Raw genomic sequence first — 23,140 nt, 5'->3', positions numbered from 1 at the left:
GTTCTTGAAAAAGACATCAAGTCTGGCTTGGGGCAGAATACACAGTCTTTTAAGTTGTGCATGTAATAACGCTTGTAGAATTATTTTTAAAAGGAAGGAATCGTCGTGTCGCTTTCTTTGTGGGATCTTTATGGACACAATTCAATTAATTAAGCAGCAAACTAACACCATCAAACAATTTAGCCAGCAAAGAACAACTGGTGTGTATGTGTCCATGCTGTTTGGTTAAAATGATGCAACATGACTGCATTAATAAGATCGGGGGAAATGGATCAGCGTGCTCAAGATTATCACAATATCGTCCAATAAAGTTGCAAAGTTTCCGATAAGAATAAAATGATGGGATTCCTTTAGAAACTATCAGATAAAATAACCTTTAAAGTAGTAGACCCCAACCATTGAGCTGCGACACCTTAGAGATCATGTTAGAGATTAGGCGAGCCGCAGTAAACTCCAATTTCACTTTAAAGGCCTACTGAAATGAATTTTTTTTATTTAAACGGGGATAGCATATTCATTCTATGTGTCATACTTGATCATTTTGCGATATTGCCATATTTTTGCTGAAAGGATTTAGTAGAGAACATCGACGATAAAGGTCGCAACTTTTGGTCGCTGATAAAAAAAAAGCCTTGCCTATACCGGAAGGAGCGTGACGTCACAGGAGGAAGGACTCCTCACATTTTCCTATTGTTTTCAATGCAGCAAGAGCGATTCGGACCGAGAAAGCGACGATTACCCCATTAATTTGAGCGAGGATGAAAGATTTGTGGATGAGGAAAGTGAGAGTGAATGACTACAGTGCAGGACGTATCTTTTTTCATTCTGACCGTAACTTAGGTACAAGGGTTCTTTGGATTCCATACTTTCTCCTTTTTCTATTGTGGATTACGGATTTGTATTTTAAACCACCTCGGATACTATATCCTCTTGAAAATGAGTCGAGAACGCGAAATGGACATTCACAGTGACTTTTATCTCCACGACAATACATCGGCAAAGCTCTTTAGCTACGGAGCTAACGTGATAGCATCGGGCTCAAATGCAGATAGAAACAAAATAAATAAACCCCTGACTGGAAGGATAGACAGAAGATCAACAATACTATTAAACCATGGACATGTAAATATGCGGTTAATAATTTCCAGCTTGGCGAAGCTTAACAATGCTGTTGCTAACGACGCCATTGAAGCTAACTTAGCTACGGGACGGCGGCGGCGGGCGTTGTAGCTTTCGACGACACATCGGCCGCCATCAGACAACATATATTTCCCCAAAGTTACGTACGTGACATGCACATAGCGACACGCACGTACGGGCAAGCGATCAAATGTTTGGAAGCCAAAGCTGTACTCACGGTAGCGCGTCTGCTATCCATCTCAAAGTCCTCCTGGTTGTGTTGCTGTAGTCCGCCGCTAATACACCGATCGCACCTACAGCTTTCTTCTTTGCAGTCTCCATTGTTCATTAAACAAATTGCAAAAGATTCACCAACACAGATGTCCAGAATACTGTGGAATTTTGGGATGAAAACAGAGCGTTTTGTATTGGATTCAATGGGTCCGAATACTTCCGTACCAACCATTGACGTCACGCGCATACGTCATCATACATAGACGTTTTCAACCGGAAGTGTGGCGGGAAATTTAAAATTGCACTTGATAAATTAACCCGGCCGTATTGGCATGTGTTGCAATGTTAAGATTTCATCATTGATATATAAACTATCAGACTGCGTGGTCGGTAGTAGTGGGTTTCAGTAGGCCTTTAAGTCATGGGTGTCAAACTCATTTTAGATCGGGGGCCACATGGAGAAAAATCTACTCCCAAGTGGGCCGGACTGGTAAAATCACTGCATGATAACTTAAAAATAACTTGTCTTGATTGTTTTTTTTGTTTAAAAACAAAACAAGCACATTCTGAAAATGTACAAATCATAATGTCTTTATTTGTCGTCATTTATACTTTCTGAATACATTATGTGATAATGTTCATCAGTCAACTCATTGGTATTAATTTTCAATCTATCACGATAAAAAAATATCAAAATCAAATTACAGGTTGTTATTTAAGTAGTTTGCTCATTTTCCTTGACTGGTGCACTAACATCATGTGGTTTATTTTTTTATACATATGTAGCATCATCTACAAAGATACAAAGAACTGCTATTGTGACATATAGTGGACACATTTAGAACAGCAGTTTCATAAAAAAAATTTGGCAAATTTTTATACTTAGCAAACTCATCCCGCGGTCCTGTTAAAACATGTTCGCGGGCCTGATCCGGACCTCGTGCCATACGTTTGATACCACTGCTTTAAGTGGACCGAAATTATTAAAGGCAGTCTTTGTTTTAAGGCCTTGCATTTTTACAATGTTTCCTGGTTACAACAATTTTCCATACATTTTTAATACTGTACAAAAACAAGGAGAACTACGGTATTTTCTGGACTATAAGCAGCTTATAAAACAGTGTGGCTAATTTATGGATTTTTCTTCCCTATCGGCCAAAATGTTTTGTATACAACAAATGTTTTTTGTAAAACACCGACCAAGACACAGTCCCATCTTTTGGATGAGTTCGCTTACTGCAGGTGCTGCTGAATATGTACTTCTTGTTTTGTGCCTTGAACCGAAAGTAAAACCGTCCATAGCGTTTCTGCTCGAAAGGATTCTTTATTCATCGCTCCAATCAAAGTGTGTAAGTTTTAGAATATAACTAAAACTATTCATACTTACTAAACTGTCCCCTGTGTGATGTCTGTAGGAGTGTTTTCATGCATATTTGTATGTGCTATCGTAATGTAATCAAGCCAGTGTTGTTAGTATTAGCGAACATGCTAACACGTGTACAGATGTCTGTGTTAGTATTATCAGCTTACAATGACATCCTTTTTGTATTGTTTCAGATTCGCAGATACACCAAAACGTCAGCATAAACTTATTGAGTCCGTTTAGCTGATTGGACAGCTAGCTTCCGCAGCTCTTAAGTCCCTGATGATGATTTCGGTTTTGTTTGATGAGCTGTTTTAACAAGTGACAAGCACCGTTTGGAATCAATTAAGGTGTACACAAAAATATCAAAACACAGGGACCGCCAAGCTCAAAATTTGGCACAAAACCACTAAGGTAATAAAATAAAACAAAAAGTAAAGCATTTTGTTTTCTGGGTTTAGCTTTTCAGCAAAAAAATAGAATATGCCTGAGGTTATGACGATATTACCAACAATATTTGGAAAATGTTAATTAACATTTATATACCGGAATATTATATTATTTTTGCTTGTGGACACAAGAATATGAACCTGAACAGGAATTATGTGTCGATGTAAAGTAAATGTGGTGCTTAATATCTGGGGCTTTTGTCTCAGTCTTATTGATTTTCTGACAATTTCGCTTTTGTGAAGCAACTCAGAATTTTTAGGGACTTCCAGTTGCAACATTAGAGAAACAGCGATAGTATGTTTTTAACTCCCTGTAAGTACCCAGCTTTGTAACACTTACTGCGACACTTGGCACAGCGTCCTTTGTTGTATTCCAGCAGGTCCAAGTTCCGACTTCGCTCACTGACCGATCGCCTCTGTCCACTCTCCCTCAGCCGAGCTGCTTCTTCTTTAGCGTACACCCCCAGCTCCTGGGTGTAACGCCCATACATCTAGAAAAATCATGTTGTAAAAAAAAAAAAAAAAAGGTTATGGTATATACAAGTTCTCATTTTGAAAAAGTCCCAACAACCTAATAATACGGTCAAGGACTGTTATTGTATCTATATTAGCAAATAACCATAAATAAGAGCTGATTACAGTGGACCATTAGCGACAATGCCTTATCTGGGGTTCAAAGGTCAGCGTACAGGCCAGTAAATCCACACATAATCATTATCAGCCTCAAATTGCGCACTGTTTTTGAAAACACACAGTGCAAAAGTCATTAAGTCAGCAGTGCAAGTGTCAGGAAGTTGAGTAGTATAGGGCACCACTGTTTCCTAAATGCTGGTGGGCAGGAAAAGGGACACTGCTGGATAGTCAAACCCTACCTCGACTGGTCAAATAAGGTCACAGAGTCTGATTTCAGTAGCATGAAATGTGCTGAGCTTTGACAAAAAATAGAAATTAACCATTTTGACAGACCACAAATGAGAATGTTTTCTTGTCGTTGTGTTTCATATAAATGTTTACATTCATTTGTGGAACTAATTCAACAGAAATGCTTTCCTAAATCATTGCTGCAAAATCACAACTTGACTGATGGTCCTTAAACAAGGTTTTAGAGAAGTTGCCACACGAGATATATTTAAAATTTTAACTAAGAACTTTTCCCTTCAAATTCAACCCCCTGGAGTCCAACCTGTCCAGACAATATAAGGATTTTAGTCTATTCTTCATGCACTCTTGGAAGGATTCATCCAGATTACTCGTCAGCTGCATCGTCATGACTATCTTAATTAGGGATGTTTCGATCAGGGTTGTGTGTTGATGATGCTGATACTGATCATCAATGAGTAAAATTGGCCAATACCAATACCAATCACATGTACAAACCCCGTTTCCATAGGAGTTGGGAAATTGTGTTAGATGTAAATATAAACGGAATACAATGATTTGCAAATCATTTTCAACCCATATTCAATTGAATGCACTACAAAGACAACATATTTGATGTTCAAACTCAAACTTTATTTTTTTTTGGCAAATAATAATTAACTTAGAATTTCATGGCTGCAACACGTGCCAAAGTAGTTGGGAAAGGGCATGTTCACCACTGTGTTACATGGCCTTTCCTTTTAACAACACTTAGTAAACGTTTGGGAACTGAGGAGACACATTTTTTAAGCTTCTCAGGTGGAATTCTTTCCCATTCTTGCTTGATCCGGAGGACACGACGTCCACAGTTTCCAAAAACAATTTGAAATGTGGACGCGTCAGACCACAGAACACTTTTCCACTTCGGATCAGTCCATCTTAGATGAGCTCAGGCCCAGCGAAGCCGACGGCGTTTCTGGGTGTTGTTGATAAACGGTTTTCGCCTTGCATAGGAGAGTTTTAACTTGCACTTACAGATGTAGCGACCAACTGTAGTGACTGACAGTGAGTTTCTGAAGTGTTCCTGAGCCCATGTGGTGATATCCTTTACACACTGATGTCGCTTGTTGATGCAGTACAGCCTGAGGGATCGAAGGTCACGGGCTTAGCTGCTTACGTGCAGTGATTTCTCCAGATTCTCTGAACCCTTTGATGATATTACGAACCGTAGCTGGTCAAATCCCTAAATTCTTTGCAATAGCTGGTTGAGAAAGGTTTTTCTTAAACTGTTCAACAATTTGCTCACACATTTGTTGACAAAGTGGTGACCGTCGCCCCATCCTTGTTTGTGAACGACTGAGCATTTCATGGAATCTACTTTTATACCCAATCATGGCACCCACCTGTTCCCAATTTGCCTGTTCACCTGTGGGATGTTCCAAATAAGTGTTTGATGAGCATTCCTCAACTTTATCAGTATTTATTGCCACCTTTCCCAAATTCTTTGTCACATATTGCTGGCATCAAATCCTAAAGTTAATGATTATTTGCAAAAAAAAAAAAGTTTATCAGTTTGAACATCAAATATGTTGTCTTTGTAGCATATTCAACTGAATATGGATTGAAAATGATTTGCAAATCATTGTATTCCGTTTATATTTACATCTAACACAATTTCCCAACTCATATGGAAACGGCGTTTGCATTATATTAACCCACATTTTTTCAATGTGTTTATAGTGAACGTTATTGACAGTTCAATAATAGTGAGTGTTATTGACAACAATATTAACACTATCAAAACTAATTTGTTATTCCCTTTAATTGCAAACAACTGTTTGAGCAACAACTACTATTACTCATTTAAATATTTTAGTTTTTGCCCTCAAAGTCCTCATGTGCACAAGGAATTACCCCTTGAGTTTGAAAATGTTAACAAAAAGACTGAAACAATTGTTTTGAGAAAATTAAAATAGACTTAATCAGTATCAATTATATACTAACTTTGGTACCGACACCAACAATTTGTGACATGTACTGACCGTAGCAATGCGGACCGACCAACAAAGTTGCTGCCATCTAGAGTTCTTAAACTTTACTAAGCACTTATTTATTGGTGTTGTTTTGCGCTAGCTTAGGGGTTAGCTTATCTATTAGCATGTCTGCTCATTGCTTGCTTCCAGTGTGTAACACGTTAAGCCTCATCCTCCAGTGATAATCAAATTAGGATCAGGGGTGTTAAACTTGTTTTAATTGAGGGCCACATCGCAGTTATGGCTGCCCACAGAGGGCCGCTTAACCAAATAATATTTTAATATAAATGTGTAAGGAGTTGTCTTGATGTTTATTACCGTACAAATTTGCCTGCGTGTTTTGTTATTATATGGTTTTACGTACACTGTAAAAAGAAATCTGTAGCATTTGCGGTAAAAAAAACTGGCATCTCAGTTGTCAGAATTTTAACGTGAAATGTACAGTGTTCTCCTTTCTGAGCTGCCACCTTATCATGATAGAGGAGTTTGCTTGAGCTATGTTGTCCAGGGGCTTCTATGCCCCCTGGTAGGATCTCCCAAGACAAAACCAGTCCAAGGTGAGGGATCAGACAAATAGCAGCTCAAAGACATTTATGATGAAGAAACAACAAATACTCAGATTTGCCTCCCCCGGACACGGGTCACCGGGCCCCCCCTCTGGAACCAGGCCCGGACTGACCCTATATGTTATTTGTGCTTACGCACCAAACAGTAGCTCAGAGTACCCACACTTTTTGAATTACCTCAAGGGAGTACTGGAGAGTGCTCCCTCAGGTAATTTCCTTGTTCTGCTGGGTAACTTCAACGCTCATGTTGGCAGCAACAGTGAAACCTACAGATGCGTAATTGGGAAGAACGGCTGCCCGGATCTGAACCCGAGTGTTGTTTTGTTATAGGACTTTTGTGCTCATAACAGATTGTCCATAACAAAAACAATGTTCAAACATAAGGGTGTCCATATGTGCACATGGCACCAGGACACCCTAGGCTGCAGTTTCATGATCGACTTTGTAATTGTGTCATCGGATTTGCGGTCTCATGTTTTGGACACTCGAGTGAAGAGAGGGGCAGAACTTTCTACCGATCACCACCTGGTGGTGAGTTGACTCCAATGGTGGGGGAGGACGCCGGATAGATCTGGCAGGCCCAAACGCATTGTGAGGGTCTGCTGGGAACGTCTAGCAGAGTCTCCTGCCAGAGAGCGTTTAAATTTGCACCTCTGGAAGAACTTTGAACATGTCAAGAGGGAGGCGCTGGATATTGAGTCCGAGTGGACCATGTTCTGTACCTCTATTGTAGAGGCAACCGATCTGTGGTTGGTGCCTGTCGTGGCGGTATTTCTATAACCCGCTTGGTGGACACCAGCGGCGAGGGATGCCGTCAAGCTGAAGAAAGAGTCTTATCGGGTCCTTTTGGCTCATGGGACTCCGGAGGCAGCAGACAGATACCAACAGGCCAGGCGATGTGCGGCTTGGGCGGTCGCGGAGGAAAAAACTCTGACGTGGGAGGAGTTCAGGGAAGCCATGGAAAAAGACTTTGAAGCAATTCTAGACCACCATCCACCGCCTCAGGAGGGGGAAGCAGTGCATTGTCAACACCGTGTATGGTGAGGATGATGTGCTGCTGACCTGGACTGCGGATGTTGTGGATCGGTGGAGGGAATACTTCGAAGACCTCCTCAATCCCACTTACACGTCTTCCTATGAGTAAGCAGTGCCTTGGGAATCTGTGGTGGGCTCTCCTATTTCTGGAGATCAGGTTGCTGAGGTAGTTAAAAAAGCTCCTCGGAGGCAAGTTCCTTAAGGCTCTGGATGCTGTGGAGCTATATTGGTTAACAAGACTCTGCAACATTGCGTGGACATTGGGGGCAGTACCTCTGGATTGGCAGACCTGGGTGGTGGTTCCTCTCTTTAAGAAGGGGAACCGGAGGGTGTGTTCCAACTATCGTGGGATCAAACTCCTCAGCCTTCCCAGTAAGGTCTATTCAGGTGCACTGGAGAAGAGGCTACACCGGATAGTCGAACCTTGGATACAGGAGGAGCAGTGTGGTTTTTGTCCTGGTCGTGGAACTGTGAACCAGCTCCATACTCTCAGCAGGGTCCTTGAGGGTGCATAAGAGTTTGCCCAACCAGTCTACATGTGTTTTGTGGACTTAGAGAAGGCCTTCAACTATGTCCCTCAGGAAGTCCTGTGGGGAGTGCTCAGATTATGGACAGAATTTCTAGGCGCAGTCAGGGCGCTGAGGGCACCTGGTTTGGTGGCTGCAGGATTAGGTCTCGACTTTTTGCAGATGTGGTCCTGATGGCTTCATCTGGCCGGGATCTTCGGCTCTCACTGGATCGGTTCGCAGCAACGAGTGAAGCGACTGAGATGAGAATGAGCACCTCCAAGTCCAAGTCCATGGTTCTCGCCAGAAAAAGGGTTGAGTGCCATCTCCAGGTTGGGGAAGAGATCTTGCCCCAATTGGAGGAGTTCAAGTACCTCGGAGTCTTGTTCACGAGTGAGGGAAGAGTGGATCGTGAGATCGACAGGCGGATTGCTGCGGCATCTTCAGTAATACGGCCACTGTATCGATCCATTGTGGTAAAGAAGGAGCTGAGCCGGAAGACAAAGCTTTGAATTTACGTTCCCATCCTAACCTATGGTCATGAGCTTTAGGTTATGACCGAAAGGACGAGATCACGGGTACAAGCGACCAAAATGAGTTTCCTCCATCGGGTGGCGGGGCTCTCCCTTAGAGATAGGGTGAGAAGCCCTGTCATTCGGGAGGAGCTTAAAGTAAAGCCGCTACTCCTCCACATCGAGAGGAGCTAAATGAGGTGGTTTGGGCATCTTCGACGAACTTTAATGATCCACAAGGGAAATTGGATCTGGTCAGGATGCCACCCGGAAGCCTCCCTGGGGAGGATTTTAGGGCACGTCCGGTAGTAGGCCACGGGGAAGACCCAGGACACGTTGGGAAGAGTATCTCTCCTGGCTGTCCTGGGAACGCCTGAGGATACCCCGGGAGGAGCTGGACGAAGTGGCTGGGGAGAGGGAAGTCTGGGCTTCTCTGCTTAGGCTGCTGCCCCTGCGACCCGACCTTGGATAAGTTGAAGAAAATGGATGGATGGATGTGTGTTTTTTTGACAGTATCACTGTATTTTACGGTAAAATGTTGGCAACAGAGTTGCCTGTTTTTTACCGTACAGTCTATTGTCATTGTTTACGCATAACTTGCTGTACCTATTTTAAACAACTGAAAGGGTGTAAAATACAATTTATTTTAAGAGGTTAAATCGGCTCAAGCACCCCCGGGATCCCAAAAAAGGGACAAGCGGTAGAAAATGGATGGATGGAAATTGACTCAGCCTATGTTTAATGGAGCTAAAGGATGCAAATATTCTATGATGTATCTTTTCTATTTTAAAGGAAGAGTAAATGCAGATGTAAATTGTGCACTATATCAAGTTGTTTATAGGTGTGTTTACCATCTGTACCTTGTTTGCTATATTATTGCAAATACTTGAAAAAAATGCACATGATTCTTACTATACTTACGGTCACCAAGTTTTGAGAAAATTATTGACTTGCAGTTAAGTAAAATGTTTAAAAACGTTCCTATATGACATTCTGATGACAAAATTGCACTTATGTCCACTGTCCAAATATTTGTATTTTCTTAAGCAAATTTTAAATATCCAAGCGAGTAATAACCTGTGATTAATCATGATTAATCACATTTCAAGAGTGTGATTAATCTGATTCAAACAATCACTTGACAGCCCTAATTTTAATACATTTTGTATAACGAATGATAATATTTGTTCCATAATTGGGTAATATCAAAGTTAAAAAAAAAAAAAATTCAACAACATGCAGTGCATGTATTTTTTTCTGTCATAATGGGAAGAATGAATACATTTTGTAAAAAAAAATAAAAATAACTATTGATGCACATTATTTCCACGCATTAGCGGGCCTAATAAAATGATGTGGCGGGCCAGATGTGGCCCCCGGGGGCCTTGTGTTTGACACCTGTGCTTAAGATCCGAAGAAATGCAGTTTATTTGCCAAAATGGAGCGAATATTATTAGCTTAGGGGAGCATCTCCACATCGTGTATGGAGACACAGTAGCTACAAGCCACATGTCAGTCAGACGACTAAACATACTGTAAATTCTGTGTAAGCCAGAGGGAATTGGTTAAAACTGATTCCTATGATGACCAGCTTGAACTTGGGGGGAAAAAAGAGAAGAAGAAGAAAAAAAAAATCAGCCATGTCGGTTAAGTAGGGAGGTTGCTCCAGCACGGCAATGGCTAGGAATTGTTGGATGGGCATTGTGAGCTGGTGTGCAACCACGACTTGTCTTGCTACAGCGCTCACCTCTGCTCGCGCACTGAGCAAAACATTTTTGCAGAATCTCTTCATAGAGAGCCTAGTTGATCGTCCAGCAAAACATGTAGTCGGGATTCGAAATATATTTTTTGCGACTCTTTTTCTGTAACTTATCGGACACGTATACATTCTTGCAAAGCACTGTAAGAATGCGCTGTTGTACTGTATTGTAAATATGTCATGTCATATAATTGTCAGGCCAGTTTTTCATCGAGCAAAATAATGTAGCCCAGAGACATGCCATTGCAGAAGCCTTCGTGGGTTTAGCTGACATCTTTCTTCTTCAGACCTCAAAGTAGTTGAGAATTGATTAACAATGGCTCTGCTGGTTTACAGTCAAGTAGTTTGTTCCATGTTCCACAGTTGCTTCAAGACAATTATTCCCCAATTGAACCATACAAATTGACCCAATTTCTAACAATCGGTTAATCAAATATTATGCCCAGTCCCCCAGTTATCAATTGTATAACCACAAAAACATCTGTTCCTGTTCTTATTTTAACATGCTAACTGCAACATTTTAGGAACAACAATTTTGTAACTTTCTTTTAAAATACAAGACTAAAATTAACCAACATCACCACAGCTGTGTAATGTTTACATACTATACGATACCTACTATTGAAACGAATAACTGGTTGGGTTTTTTCAAATGGGTGCTAAAAACAGTACTTAAAAAAGAAAAATAATATTCTATAAATAAAACTTTAACACAATTTTGTGACATGCAAGTTGAACAAAATATACATTTAAGTTCCCCAATGATAAAAGTAAATACAACACATAACAAATTCCAAAGTACTTTAAAGGGCACCTATGATGATTATTTTTTTCCTGACTTAATGTTACAATGTTGGACACTCGTGTTAAACAATGCCAAATCATCAAATCATTAACTTAATGCATTTAGGTGTGAGATTGCATGCAGTTTTTTTATGAAGAGTCTGAATTGATCAATTGTGCAGGTGTACCTAATGTTGTGACTGGGTTACGGTTGTACGGATACCAGTACTAATAATGTACCGCGGTGCTAATGAATTGAACAACACTATACTGCCTTTGAAAAATACCGGTACATTTTTTTCACCAGCAAGTTGCCTTGGGGCGGTGACGTGCAGAGCGGAGGAGCATGTTGAGTGTATCAGCATGCACACACTCACAGAGCGCACAAGAAGAAACAGCGAGGAGAGGAAAAATGGCAAAAACGGCAATTATACTGGTTAATAAAGCGCAACATAGAAAACTATTGATCAAGGTGACGTTTTAAACACGGAAGCAGTGCTTTAAAACATGCCTCGGCAAAGGTGGCGATTAGTATTACCATTTTTGCTTCAAACGTAGGTAAACATTTAAACAACAAGCATCCAGACCTGCACAAGGAGTTTAAAGGTAATGTAGTTAACTAAACTCCCTGCTGTGCACATACAGTACATATACATACAATGCAAGTGAAATGACTGAATTTTGTAACAAATTGCTACAATTAGTGTTTTATCTTCAACAATGTGTGTTTTACCTGCTTCCTGTCTTATCTGTGTAGTTCCAGCCACAGTATTGTTTTTATTATTTACTATATAAATGTACTTCACAAATTATCGTATTTTTCTTAAAGCATAGCCCAAGTGTGGCAACAATAAATCATGAAGCATTTATTACAATGTCAATAAAGCTTTCTATTCTATTCTAACCTAATCCTACATTATGGGAGGCTACAGTATATGTATTATATTAAATTGTAAATTGTTCTTTGAGTGCAATAAAAAAGCCCAATGCGTTTAATGCCTTTTAATTGTATTTTATCTTCTAAAATTGTTCTTAGAGTACAAGAAGAACCATATGTTAATTTATTGTAAGATTTTTGTTAAAATGAAGCCAAAAATAATTTTGATGTTGTTTCCTTTTTTTTGAAAAGCATCGAAATACATTATTATATTTGTATCTGGACAACCCTAGACCAGGTAACTATGTAATGTTAAAGAAGTTTTTTTTCGGCCGTGTCTGGAAAATAAATAGCAGAGACGACTTCAAGATATGTATTTAAACAGTGTACATTTTCGAAAGAGGAATTATGTTAGTTTTGAAGAGTGTGGAGCGTGGTTTCATTTGCAATCTTGGAACGCCTCTAGATTGCAGACAGACTCACAAAATGGGTTGTACCTGTAAAAGTGACTGTGGAACAAAATTTACACCAAAGCATATCCAATATGGATTATCTGGACCACAAGGAACTATTTTATATGTGGATTACAATCATCATATGTCTTTAAGGTGCATCATTCCACACAGAAATTACTAATTGATAAACAATTACGGCGATGTACTGTAATAACTGTGGTTTTAAGTTAAGCCTACATTCAAGAATCATATATCAATTGAGCAAAACTAAGTAAGTTAGACAATCTGCTTGTGTTGTAAAGTTGATGTTCAGAATTACGGTGTTTGTGAATGCACCTTGCGTGACTGTGACGAGGAAATGGGTTGCTGGTGAGGAGAGTGGCGGAGTCAAGAATTATATTCCTTATTTTCGCTACATGTCAATGCCACTGACATAATAGTTACGAGGGACAAGCGGTACAAAATGGATACAAACACACACATACATATACTGTACATATACATTCACTGTACAAACACACATATACACATACTGTACATATACATTCACTGTTCAAACACACATACTGTATACACATACTGTACATATACATTCGCTGTACACACATACACATACTGTACATATACATTCACTGTACAAGCACACATATACACATACTGTACATATACAAGTACATATGCACACATACACTCATGCACATAATCACGTTTCATCAAACATATATTAACGTTGTTGCCCTAGGGTAAACTGGGTATAACACATGGCACACTGACAAAGCTTAACCTATTGTTAGTATAACAATCTACAAGGTTAATGTAGGTTGCTTCTCTTTCTTCCCCTCCATTTTTCTGCATTCTTTCGTATCTCAAGTTATCATTACGTATATGTATTGTTGCATTTGAACAATTGTATTGTTGATAATAAAGGTAAAGTATTGGTATTGTTTATTATCAATAGCACTATTATGGGGCGGCATGGCGTAGTGGGTAGAGCGCCCGTGTCAGAAACCTGAGGGTTGCAGGTTCGCTCCCTCTTACCATGCCGTTGTGTCCTTGGGCAGGACACTTCACCCTTGCCCCCGGTGCCGCTCACACCGGTGATTGAATGTTGAATGAATGATAGGTGGTGGTCGGAGGGGCCGTAGGCGCAAACTGGCAGCCACGCTTCCGTCAGACTACCCCAGGGCAGCTGTGGCTACGAAAGTAGCTTACCACCACCAGGTGTGAATGAATGATGGGTTTTTAACATGTAAAGCGACTTTGGGTACTTAGAAAAGCGCTATATAAATCCCAGGTATTATTATTTCTATTGGTATTCATATTGCTCCATTTTTAGTGTAATAATGCTCATTGTCATTTCTGTATTATTTTTTATTTTCGCTAACTGCCTATTTGCTATTACTTTTACCATCATATTTGTACATGTCGTATTTGCTGATGTTGCTCTGTTGTTGTTGTTGTTGTGTTTGCTGTTGTTGTTTTTGTCTCTCTGTCTAATCCCCCTCTTGTCCCCACAATTCCCCCCTCTGTCTTCCTTTTTCTCTCTTTCTATCCCCTCCTGCTCCGGCCCGGCTGCACCAAATGATTATATAAATACATTTAATAAAGTCAAAATACAAGTTAGGCAACAAGAGAAGTATCCTACACTTCTCTTTTGTAAAGTAAATCTGAACAGCCGATATGGGCATCTACATCTGCTATATGATTTGCCCGAGAAGCTGGGCAGGACATTATTAAAAAAAAATTAAAAAAAGGGATGGATGGATGAATTAAAGTTCTTTTTTTTCAGAGCGGTTGTGTGGAGGGGGGCGTGGCCTACGGGCCTGCAGCGCAACGGGGTGTGCCAGGACCGGCCTCGAAGACAGCGACAGATGCGTAGATGGCCCAGGTGGGCGTTGTTATCTAATCACCTGTCGCCTTTATTAGCAGCAGCCGTGACGAAACGAGTAGGGGGAGTTGGAGGTGCTGCTGAGAGACACAGACGCAGAAAAGACTTTTGCTGAAAAGCAAAAGACTTTGCACCATTTGAGGAAAATAAAACAGTGTTATACCCAGAATTACGGGCTCTCCCGGCAGTGTGTGGTGGTCTGAAGAACCCACTAGAGGGCAACGTCTACAGGTTGCTCTTGTTTACCTCAACACTGGTGTCATGATACCGAGTTAACCAAACATATTCTGGACTTGCTCATGCATTACAAAGAAGTTGACATGAGTTTTCATCAACACACCTTTGACCACTGTTCTGTACACAAACAATCTCAACAGCAACATAACAAATGGAGAATACAAATACATCCCAATAGGATACAATCCATTCAATTAATTCTGCCAAAGCCAACAATGTGAAGTTATCTTACTAAAATTAAAAGTGGGTCAATGATTTATTTTTCCTTGCTGATATTTTTAGGAACTGGTCAAACTTATAAACATTATCAGCTTCTAAATGGTGAATGCTTGATTTGGTTTATTGGGTTATGAAAGAATATGGAATATTTGGAGAATGACTGCTGCCTAACATTTTTTTTGAATTCCTTCGTCGCACCGTCGATTGCTGGAACGCAGGTGAGCACGGGTGTTGATGAGCAGATGAGGGCTGGCTGGCGTAGGTGGATAGCTAATGTTTTTAGCATAGCTCTGTGAGGTCCGGTTGCTAAGTTAGCTTCAATGGCGTCGTTAGCAACAGCATTGTTAACCTTCGCCAAGCTGGAAAGCATTAACCGTGTATTTACATGTCCATGGTTTAATAGTATTGTTGATCTTCTGTCTATCCTTCCAGTCAGGGATTTATTTATTTTGTTTCTATCTGCATTTGAGCCCAATGCTATCACGTTAACTCAGTAGCTAAAGAGCTTCGCCGATGTATTGTCGTGGAGATAAAAGTCACTGTGAATGTCCATTTCGCGTTCTCGACTCTCATTTTTAAGAGGATATAGTATCCGAGGTGGTTTAAAATACAAATCCGTGATCCACAATAGAAAAAGGAGAGAGTGTGGAATCCAATGAGCCAGCTTGTACCTAAGTTACGGTCAGAGCGAAAAAAGATATGTCTTGCACTGCATTCTAGTCCTTCACTCTAACGTTCCTCATCCACGAATCTTTCATCCTCGCTCAAATTAATGGGGTAATCGTCGCTTTCTCGGTCCGAATCGCTCTAACTGCATTGAAAACAATAGGAAAATGTGAGGAGCCTTTCAACTGTTGACGTCTTGCTACTTCCGGTACAGGCAAGGCTTTTTTTATCAGCGACCAAAAGTTGCAACTTTATCGTCGATGTTCTCTACTAAATCCTTTCAGCAAAAATATGGCAATATCGCCAAATGATCAAGTATGACACATAGAATGGATCTGCTATCCCCGTTTGAATAAAAAAAATTCATTTCAGTAGGCCTTTAAGTATGTAAAAATAAATAAATAAACAAAAACGGTGCCCAAAATGGGAGGACACATCTGCTTTACTGTACAGTTGATGCTAAAACAAATAAATGGTGGTGTTTTCTCTGATGATGAACAGGATGTCCATTGCATTGAAAAATGTGACCGCATAGGTCAAGTGACATTGTGAAAGGCAGGTAAGATAAGAGAAGAGATAATCCCACCTTTGTACTTTAAGCGCTTTATTGACAGTTATTCCAGAAAATTGTTCACATACCTTACAAGTTGTAAGGTCACTGCTTTACCTGAGGAGGGATTGATCTTTTAATCTAGATCTGCATTTCTGCAGTCAACATCAGAGCTCAATTTGTAGGCTAAATGACATGTAATGGGACGCCGTGGTGGGTAGAACAGCCGTGCCAGCAACTTGATGGTTCCAGGTTCGATGCCCACCCCTGCCATTCAAGTCACTGCCATTGTGTCTTTGGGCAAAACACTTCACCCTTGCTACCGGTGCCGCTCACACTGGTGTATGAATGTCTGGTGGTGGTTGGAGTGGTCGTATAGGCAAATTGGCAGCCACGCTTCCGTCAGTCTACCCCAGGGCAGCTGAGGCTACAAATGTAGCTTACCACCAACATGTGTGAATGTGGAGTGAAAGAATGATAAAGCACTCTGAAAAGTGAGAACCTGAGTGTCTAATTCTAATTATATATAAAAGCGCTATACATAGTGTATCTTTCGGGACAATAAGGCGCACCGGATTATATAACGCACTGTCGATGAACAGGTCTATTTTTATACATAAAGCGGACCTAGGGTTGCCAATTTCTTGAAAAAATCCCAGCAAGTATTTCCTCCTTGCACACACGTCAGTCTCCGTGTTTCACTCCTAGACACACAACACTTGTTAATTCTTCGCCGACAGTGTGTTCAAAGACCATGGGGAAAAATAACCATCATAACACACTAACATACTGTACATACACATTAACACCAGCCATACGCACGGGGCTGTGTGGAGCGGAGGCAGCGCGTCCGCACGGTGGACATATTTTGATATATTTGAAATATACCCGCAGACAACGATCTTCACAATTTAAGATGACACTGGCGGATTTTAAAGAGAGAAAGGCTCCCAGCAACGCAAGGCAAGTGTGACGTCAGGCTCTCTGCGGCTCGCTTTTCGTCACGGACATGGCGCGACAGAATCTAAACAGAGTCTCTAAACACGAGTACAGTCGCTAGTAACACCAGAAATAGATGCTGGATTTGTTGCCAGTCGTTTTTATTACAGAAAAAGGGATTGGAGAAATCTCTAAAAAAGATAAAATAAAATTCTCAACAAAGTACATCGTACAATAGGCAGTAAAAATATAAAATTAGAACAAAATTATAACATGTAAGCCAAATATATAAATACTGTACTAAATAATAACAGATTTGTTTAAAACTTATTTTCAAATCCCTTTTTAAAGAATATATGCATCATAGCAAATCATGCGCTGACATAATTTCGACCACACCCCTACCGCCACAGGTATTTTGGCAATTTAGGGGAAACCCTGACATAAAAAAATAAAAATTACTTGCATTATGATCATGCTTTGTCAGAGATGTTTAGTAATGTTATTCTGTGAGATATATATACACACATATACTGTATATACATATACTAGGGATGTCCGATAATGGCTTTTTGCCGATATCCGATATTCCGACATTGTCCAACTCTTTAATTACTGATACCGATATCAACCGATACCAACCGATGTATGCAGTCATGGAATTAACACCTTATTATGCCTAATTTGGACAACCAGGTATGGTGAAGATAAGGTACTTTTTTTTTAAAATTATGAAATAAAATAAGATAAATAAATTAAAAACATTTTCTTGAATAAAAAAGAAAGTAAAACAATATGAAAACAGTTATATAGAAATTAGTAATTAATGAAAATTAGTAAAATTAACTGTTAAAGGTTAGTACTATTAGTGGACCAGCAGCACGCACAATCATGTATGCTTACGGACTGTATCCCTTGCAGACTGTATTGATATATATTGATATTGATATATAATGTAGGAACCAGAATATTAATAACAGAAAGAAACAACCCTTTTGTGTGAATGAGTGTAAATGTGGAAGGGAGGTTTTTTGGGGTGGTGCACTAATTGTAAGTGTATCTTGTGTTTTTTATGTTGATTTAATAAAAACAAAAACAAAAAAAACCATACCGATTACAAAAATAAACGATACCGATAATTTCCGATGGTACATTTTAACACATTTATCGGCCGATAATATCGGCAGGCCGATATTATCGGACATCTCTAATATACACATATATACACACACACACATCCATCCATCCATCCATTTTCTACCGCTTTGTCCCTTTCGGGGTCGCAGGGGATGCTGGAGCCTATCTCAGCTACAATCGGGCGGAAGGCGGGGTACACCCTGGACAAGTCGCCACCTCATCGCAGGGCCAACACAGATAGACAGACAACATTCACACTCACATTCACACACTAGGGCCAATTTAGTGTTGCCAATCAACCTATCCCCAGGTGCATGTCTTTGGAGGTGGGAGGAAGCCGGAGTACCCGGAGGGAACCCACGCACATATATACACACACACACGCATATATATATATATATATATATATATATATATATATATATATATATATATATATATATATATATATACACACACGCACATATACAAACCCCGTTTCCATATGAGTTGGGAAATTGTGTTAGATGTAAATATAAACGGAATACAATGATTTGCAAATCATTTTCAACCCATATTCAGTTGAATATGCTACAAAGACAACATATTTGATGTTCAAACTGATACACTTTTTTTTTTTTGCAAATAATCATTAACTTTAGAATTTGATGCCAGCAACACGTGACAAAGAAGTTGGGAAAGGTGGCAATAAATACTGATAAAGTTGAGGAATGCTCATCAACACTTATTTGGAACATCCCACAGGTGAACAGGCAAATTGGGAACAGGTGGGTGCCATGATTGGGTATAAAAGTAGATTCCATTAAATGCTCAGTCATTCACAAACAAGGATGGGGCGAAGGTCACCACTCTGTCAACAAATGCGTGAGCAAATTGTTGAACAGTTTAAGAAAAACCTTTCTCAACCAGCTATTGCAAGGAATTTAGGGATTTCACCATCTACGGTCCGTAATATCATCAAAGGGTTCAGAGAATCTGGATAAATCACTGCACGTAAGCAGATAAGCCTGTGACCTTCGATCCCTCAGGCTGTACTGCATCAACAAGCGACATCAGTGTGTAAAGGATATCACCACATGGGCTCAGGAACACTTCAGAAACCCACTGTCAGTCACTACAGTTGGTCGCTACATCTGGAAGTGCAAGTTTAAACTCTCCTATGCAAGGCGAAAACCGTTTATCAACAACACCCAGAAACGCCGTCAGCTTCGCTGGGCCTGAGCTCATCTAAGATGGACTGATACAAAGTGGAAAAGTGTTCTGTGGTCTGACGAGTCCACATTTCAAATTGTTTTTGGAAACTGTGGACGTTGTGTCCTCCGGACCAAAGAGGAAAAGAACCATCCAGATTGTATAGGCGCAAAGTTGAAAAGCCAGCATCTGTGATGGTATGGGGGTGTATTAGTGCCCAAGACATGGGTAACTTACACATCTGTGAAGGCGCCATTAATGCTGAAAGGTACATACAGGGTTTGGAGCAACATATGTTGCCATCCAAGCAACGTTACCATGGACGCCCCTGCTTATTTCAGCAAGACAATGCCAAGCCACGTGTTACATAAACGTGGCTTCATAGTAAAAGAGTGCGGGTACTAGACTGGACAGCCTGTAGTACAGACCTGTCTCTCATTGAAAATGTGTGGCGCATTATGAAGCCTAAAATACCACAAAGGAGACCCCCGGACTGTTGAACAACTTAAGCTGTACATCAAGCAAGAATGGGAAAGAATTCCACCTGAGAAGCTTAAAAAAATGTGTCTCCTCAGTTCCCAAACGTTTACTGAGTGTTGTTAAAAGGAAAGGCCATGTAACACAGTGGTGAACATGCCCTTTCCCAACTACTTTGGCACATGTTGCAGCCATGAAATTCTAAGTTAACTATTATTTGCAAAAAAAAAAAAAAAGTTTATGAGTTTGAACATCAAATATCTTGTCTTTGTAGTGCATTCAATTGAATATGGTTTGAAAAGGATTTGCAAATCATTGTATTCCGTTTATATTTACATCTAACACAATTTCCCAACTCATATGGAAACGGGGTTTGTATATATATATATATATATATATATATATATATATATATATATATATATATATATATATATATATATATATATATACACACTACCGTTCAAACGTTTGGGGTCACCCAAACAATTTTGTGGAATAGCCTTCATTTCTAAGAACAAGAATAGACTGTCGAGTTTCAAATGAAAGTTCTCTTTTTCTGGCCATTTTGAGCGTTTAATTGACCCCACAAATGTGATGCTCCAGAAACTCAATCTGCTCAAAGGAAGGTCAGTTTTGTAGCTTCTGTAACGAGCTAAACTGTTTTCAGATGTGTGAACATGATTGCACAAGGGTTTTCTAATCATCAATTAGCCTTCTGAGCCAATGAGCAAACACATTGTACCTTTAGAACACTGGAGTGATAGTTGCTGGAAATGGGCCTCTATACACCTATGTAGATATTGCACCAAAAACCAGACATTTGCAGCTAAAATAGTCATTTACCACATTAGCAATGTATAGAGTGTATTTCTTTAAAGTTAAGACTAGTTTAAAGTTATCTTCATTGAAAAGTACAGTGCTTTTCCTTCAAAAATAAGGACCTTTCAATGTGACCCCAAAATTTTGAACGGTAGTGTATATATATATATATATATATATATATATATATATATATATATATATATATATATATATATATATATATAAACTAAACATCTCTGACAAAGCATGATCCTAATGTAAGACTTTTTATATATATATATATATATATATATATATATATATATATATATATATATATATATATATATATATATATATATATATATATATATATAGAAATGCTAGTACATCAGTTTAGGAATATGGGGATGGGAGGTGGTATTTTTCTGGCTGGCTGAATTATTGCATAAATTATTTTATAACATGTTCTGGTCGAGTCCTCAATTACATAATGATTGTCATGGTGAATATTACATTGTATTAATTAATAGAGAAGGTTAAAACATTGTCATGCCGCAATATGAAGCCAACCCCCCTGAAAATGATCTGTCTAGGGTACACGTATTAATGGTAAAAAAATATACGTATCTTCGATTATCGCGATGAATTTTGAGTTAACTATGAAGAACGCAATTAATCGCGATTAAATATTTTAAATTTGCTAAATAAAAGGTCAAGGTATGTACCTGTTCTATAAATAGTACCCTTAAAAATTTACATTTTGGCCCACCCCCTAATATAATAGCAAGGGAAACACTGTTCTTTGTTTCTGTGTCTTTTTATAAACCAATAACTAGGGTGCATCAAATATAACTGAGGAGCAAAACAAAGAGACTTTAGTTATGGGGAGGCTGAAAAAGAAAAAGTTGGAATGATGTACAGTAAATAAACATTTTATAACCCCCTGTAGGGCATCACAGGGGGCTAATAGAGAAGTGTTTTGTGCTTGTGCCGGGCTGCCATGCCAACCTTCAAGGCTTCTGTTGCACTCACTTGGAGCTAAACAAATAAATTCAAGAAAATCTGGATAGATGGATAACAGAAAATAAGAGCAGGAGGAACTTGAGCAACGGAAAGAAGAAAGTAAACAAATGCAGACTTTGTGAGTGAGAAGGGTTTTCAGTCGGATAGCACTACAGGCAGCAGTCATGTGAGCTGAATTTAGAGTTTAGCTTTGCATTTGGATGAAAGGATGGCATTAAGGGTACGGACGGCATAAAAGAATGCAGACGCGATTGGATTCGAGGAAAAGCAAAATCAAGTGATTCACGACAGAGCCTTCACACCTGAGAAAAAAACTGCTGGGAATCTAATTCCTTTATAAGGATGCATTACAGTGCAAATGCAATAAACAAATAAATGCAAACATTAAAAAGATGTAGACTCTGTTTGTTTTTTCAGTTGAATACATTACATTACTCTCCTTTTTAGTGTAAAAGTAGAGTGAACGTGAAGCAGCGTTGCTTTTGTTAGCAACAAGACTGGTGACAATTAGGCAGCTGGGCATTGACATGGGAGTCACATCTTCACCACATAGTGCCGTTTGTACTTTTGAAGGAGTTGGGGCCTTAAGTAGGGCACTGCAACTAGTCGAGGGCCCATGTGTTACTGTACTATGGCTACTTGAAAAAAACTTACTTTGCCAATTTATATTGAAATATTACATCTATAAATATCAGAAACCCAACCATAGACATAATATCAAAAGATCGAAGACCGTTTCTTGCCAACTTTACTTGTAATTTTCATTTAATTCAGTATTTAATTTAGTAGGAGAGAACCTGTGGCTCAGGACACCTTAGATCCAGAATCGGGTATAAATGTCAATGAATGTTTAGCGGCAATTGCAGAGGCTGTTGATGTGGACTGGCTACAGCTATATCTTATCACCAAGAATGTGTGACCGTGAAGTGGAACAAATAATTAGTCCGTCCAGGGATATCGCAATTCCGCAAATTCACGCAAGTTATGCACGGCCTCACAACTTCGTCCAATGGCCTAACGAGTGTCATTTTGGTCAATCAAATGTGTCTCTGTGTGGCGCCCTTAGCGTGCGAGGGTAAATGTATAAAGAATGGTTGCATCTTGTGGAGTCGTGGATATATTTTGATGCAGCTTTTTTCTTTTTGTTTCACTAAATAAGTATACATCACTTGCAACTTTTAAAAACAATGCATTTGTAATAAAAAACTGTTGAATTAATTCCCATTACATTTACTAAATTAAGGGAAATGTGTGCAAAACTGGAACATAAGTGCCATAAAATAAAGGAGGTGGTCGGATCGCTCGGTGAGGTGACTTGCTGCAGTCAGCCAAATTTTAGAACTTACTTTATTTACAATAAATGAATAAGTTCTAAAATTAGTCATTTCCAAACCAACAACCTGAAAACATACTGAGATAATGCTTTTGAAGCAATAAAAATTTTAATAATAGATTGA

The 23,140-nt window shown here is 39.4% G+C and overlaps 1 protein-coding gene across 2 annotated transcripts in view; it reads right to left on the bottom strand.

Annotated features, from left to right (window-relative positions):
- clcn2b (chloride channel, voltage-sensitive 2b) overlaps nucleotides 1-23,140 on the bottom strand; it is a 333,131-nt gene that overhangs the window by 253,303 nt on the left and 56,688 nt on the right. For both annotated transcript variants that reach the window (XM_062067936.1, XM_062067937.1), the window contains exon 2: nucleotides 3,506-3,656. In XM_062067936.1, coding sequence (XP_061923920.1) covers nucleotides 3,506-3,656 — 151 coding nt within the window. The remainder of the gene's footprint in view (nucleotides 1-3,505; nucleotides 3,657-23,140) is intronic.

This window comes from Entelurus aequoreus, linkage group LG13 (genome assembly GCF_033978785.1).
Source record: "Entelurus aequoreus isolate RoL-2023_Sb linkage group LG13, RoL_Eaeq_v1.1, whole genome shotgun sequence".
Lineage (NCBI taxonomy): Eukaryota > Metazoa > Chordata > Actinopteri > Syngnathiformes > Syngnathidae > Entelurus > Entelurus aequoreus.
The sequence above is the reverse complement of the archived record's forward strand: the minus strand, read 5'-3'. Positions and strand labels throughout refer to the sequence as shown.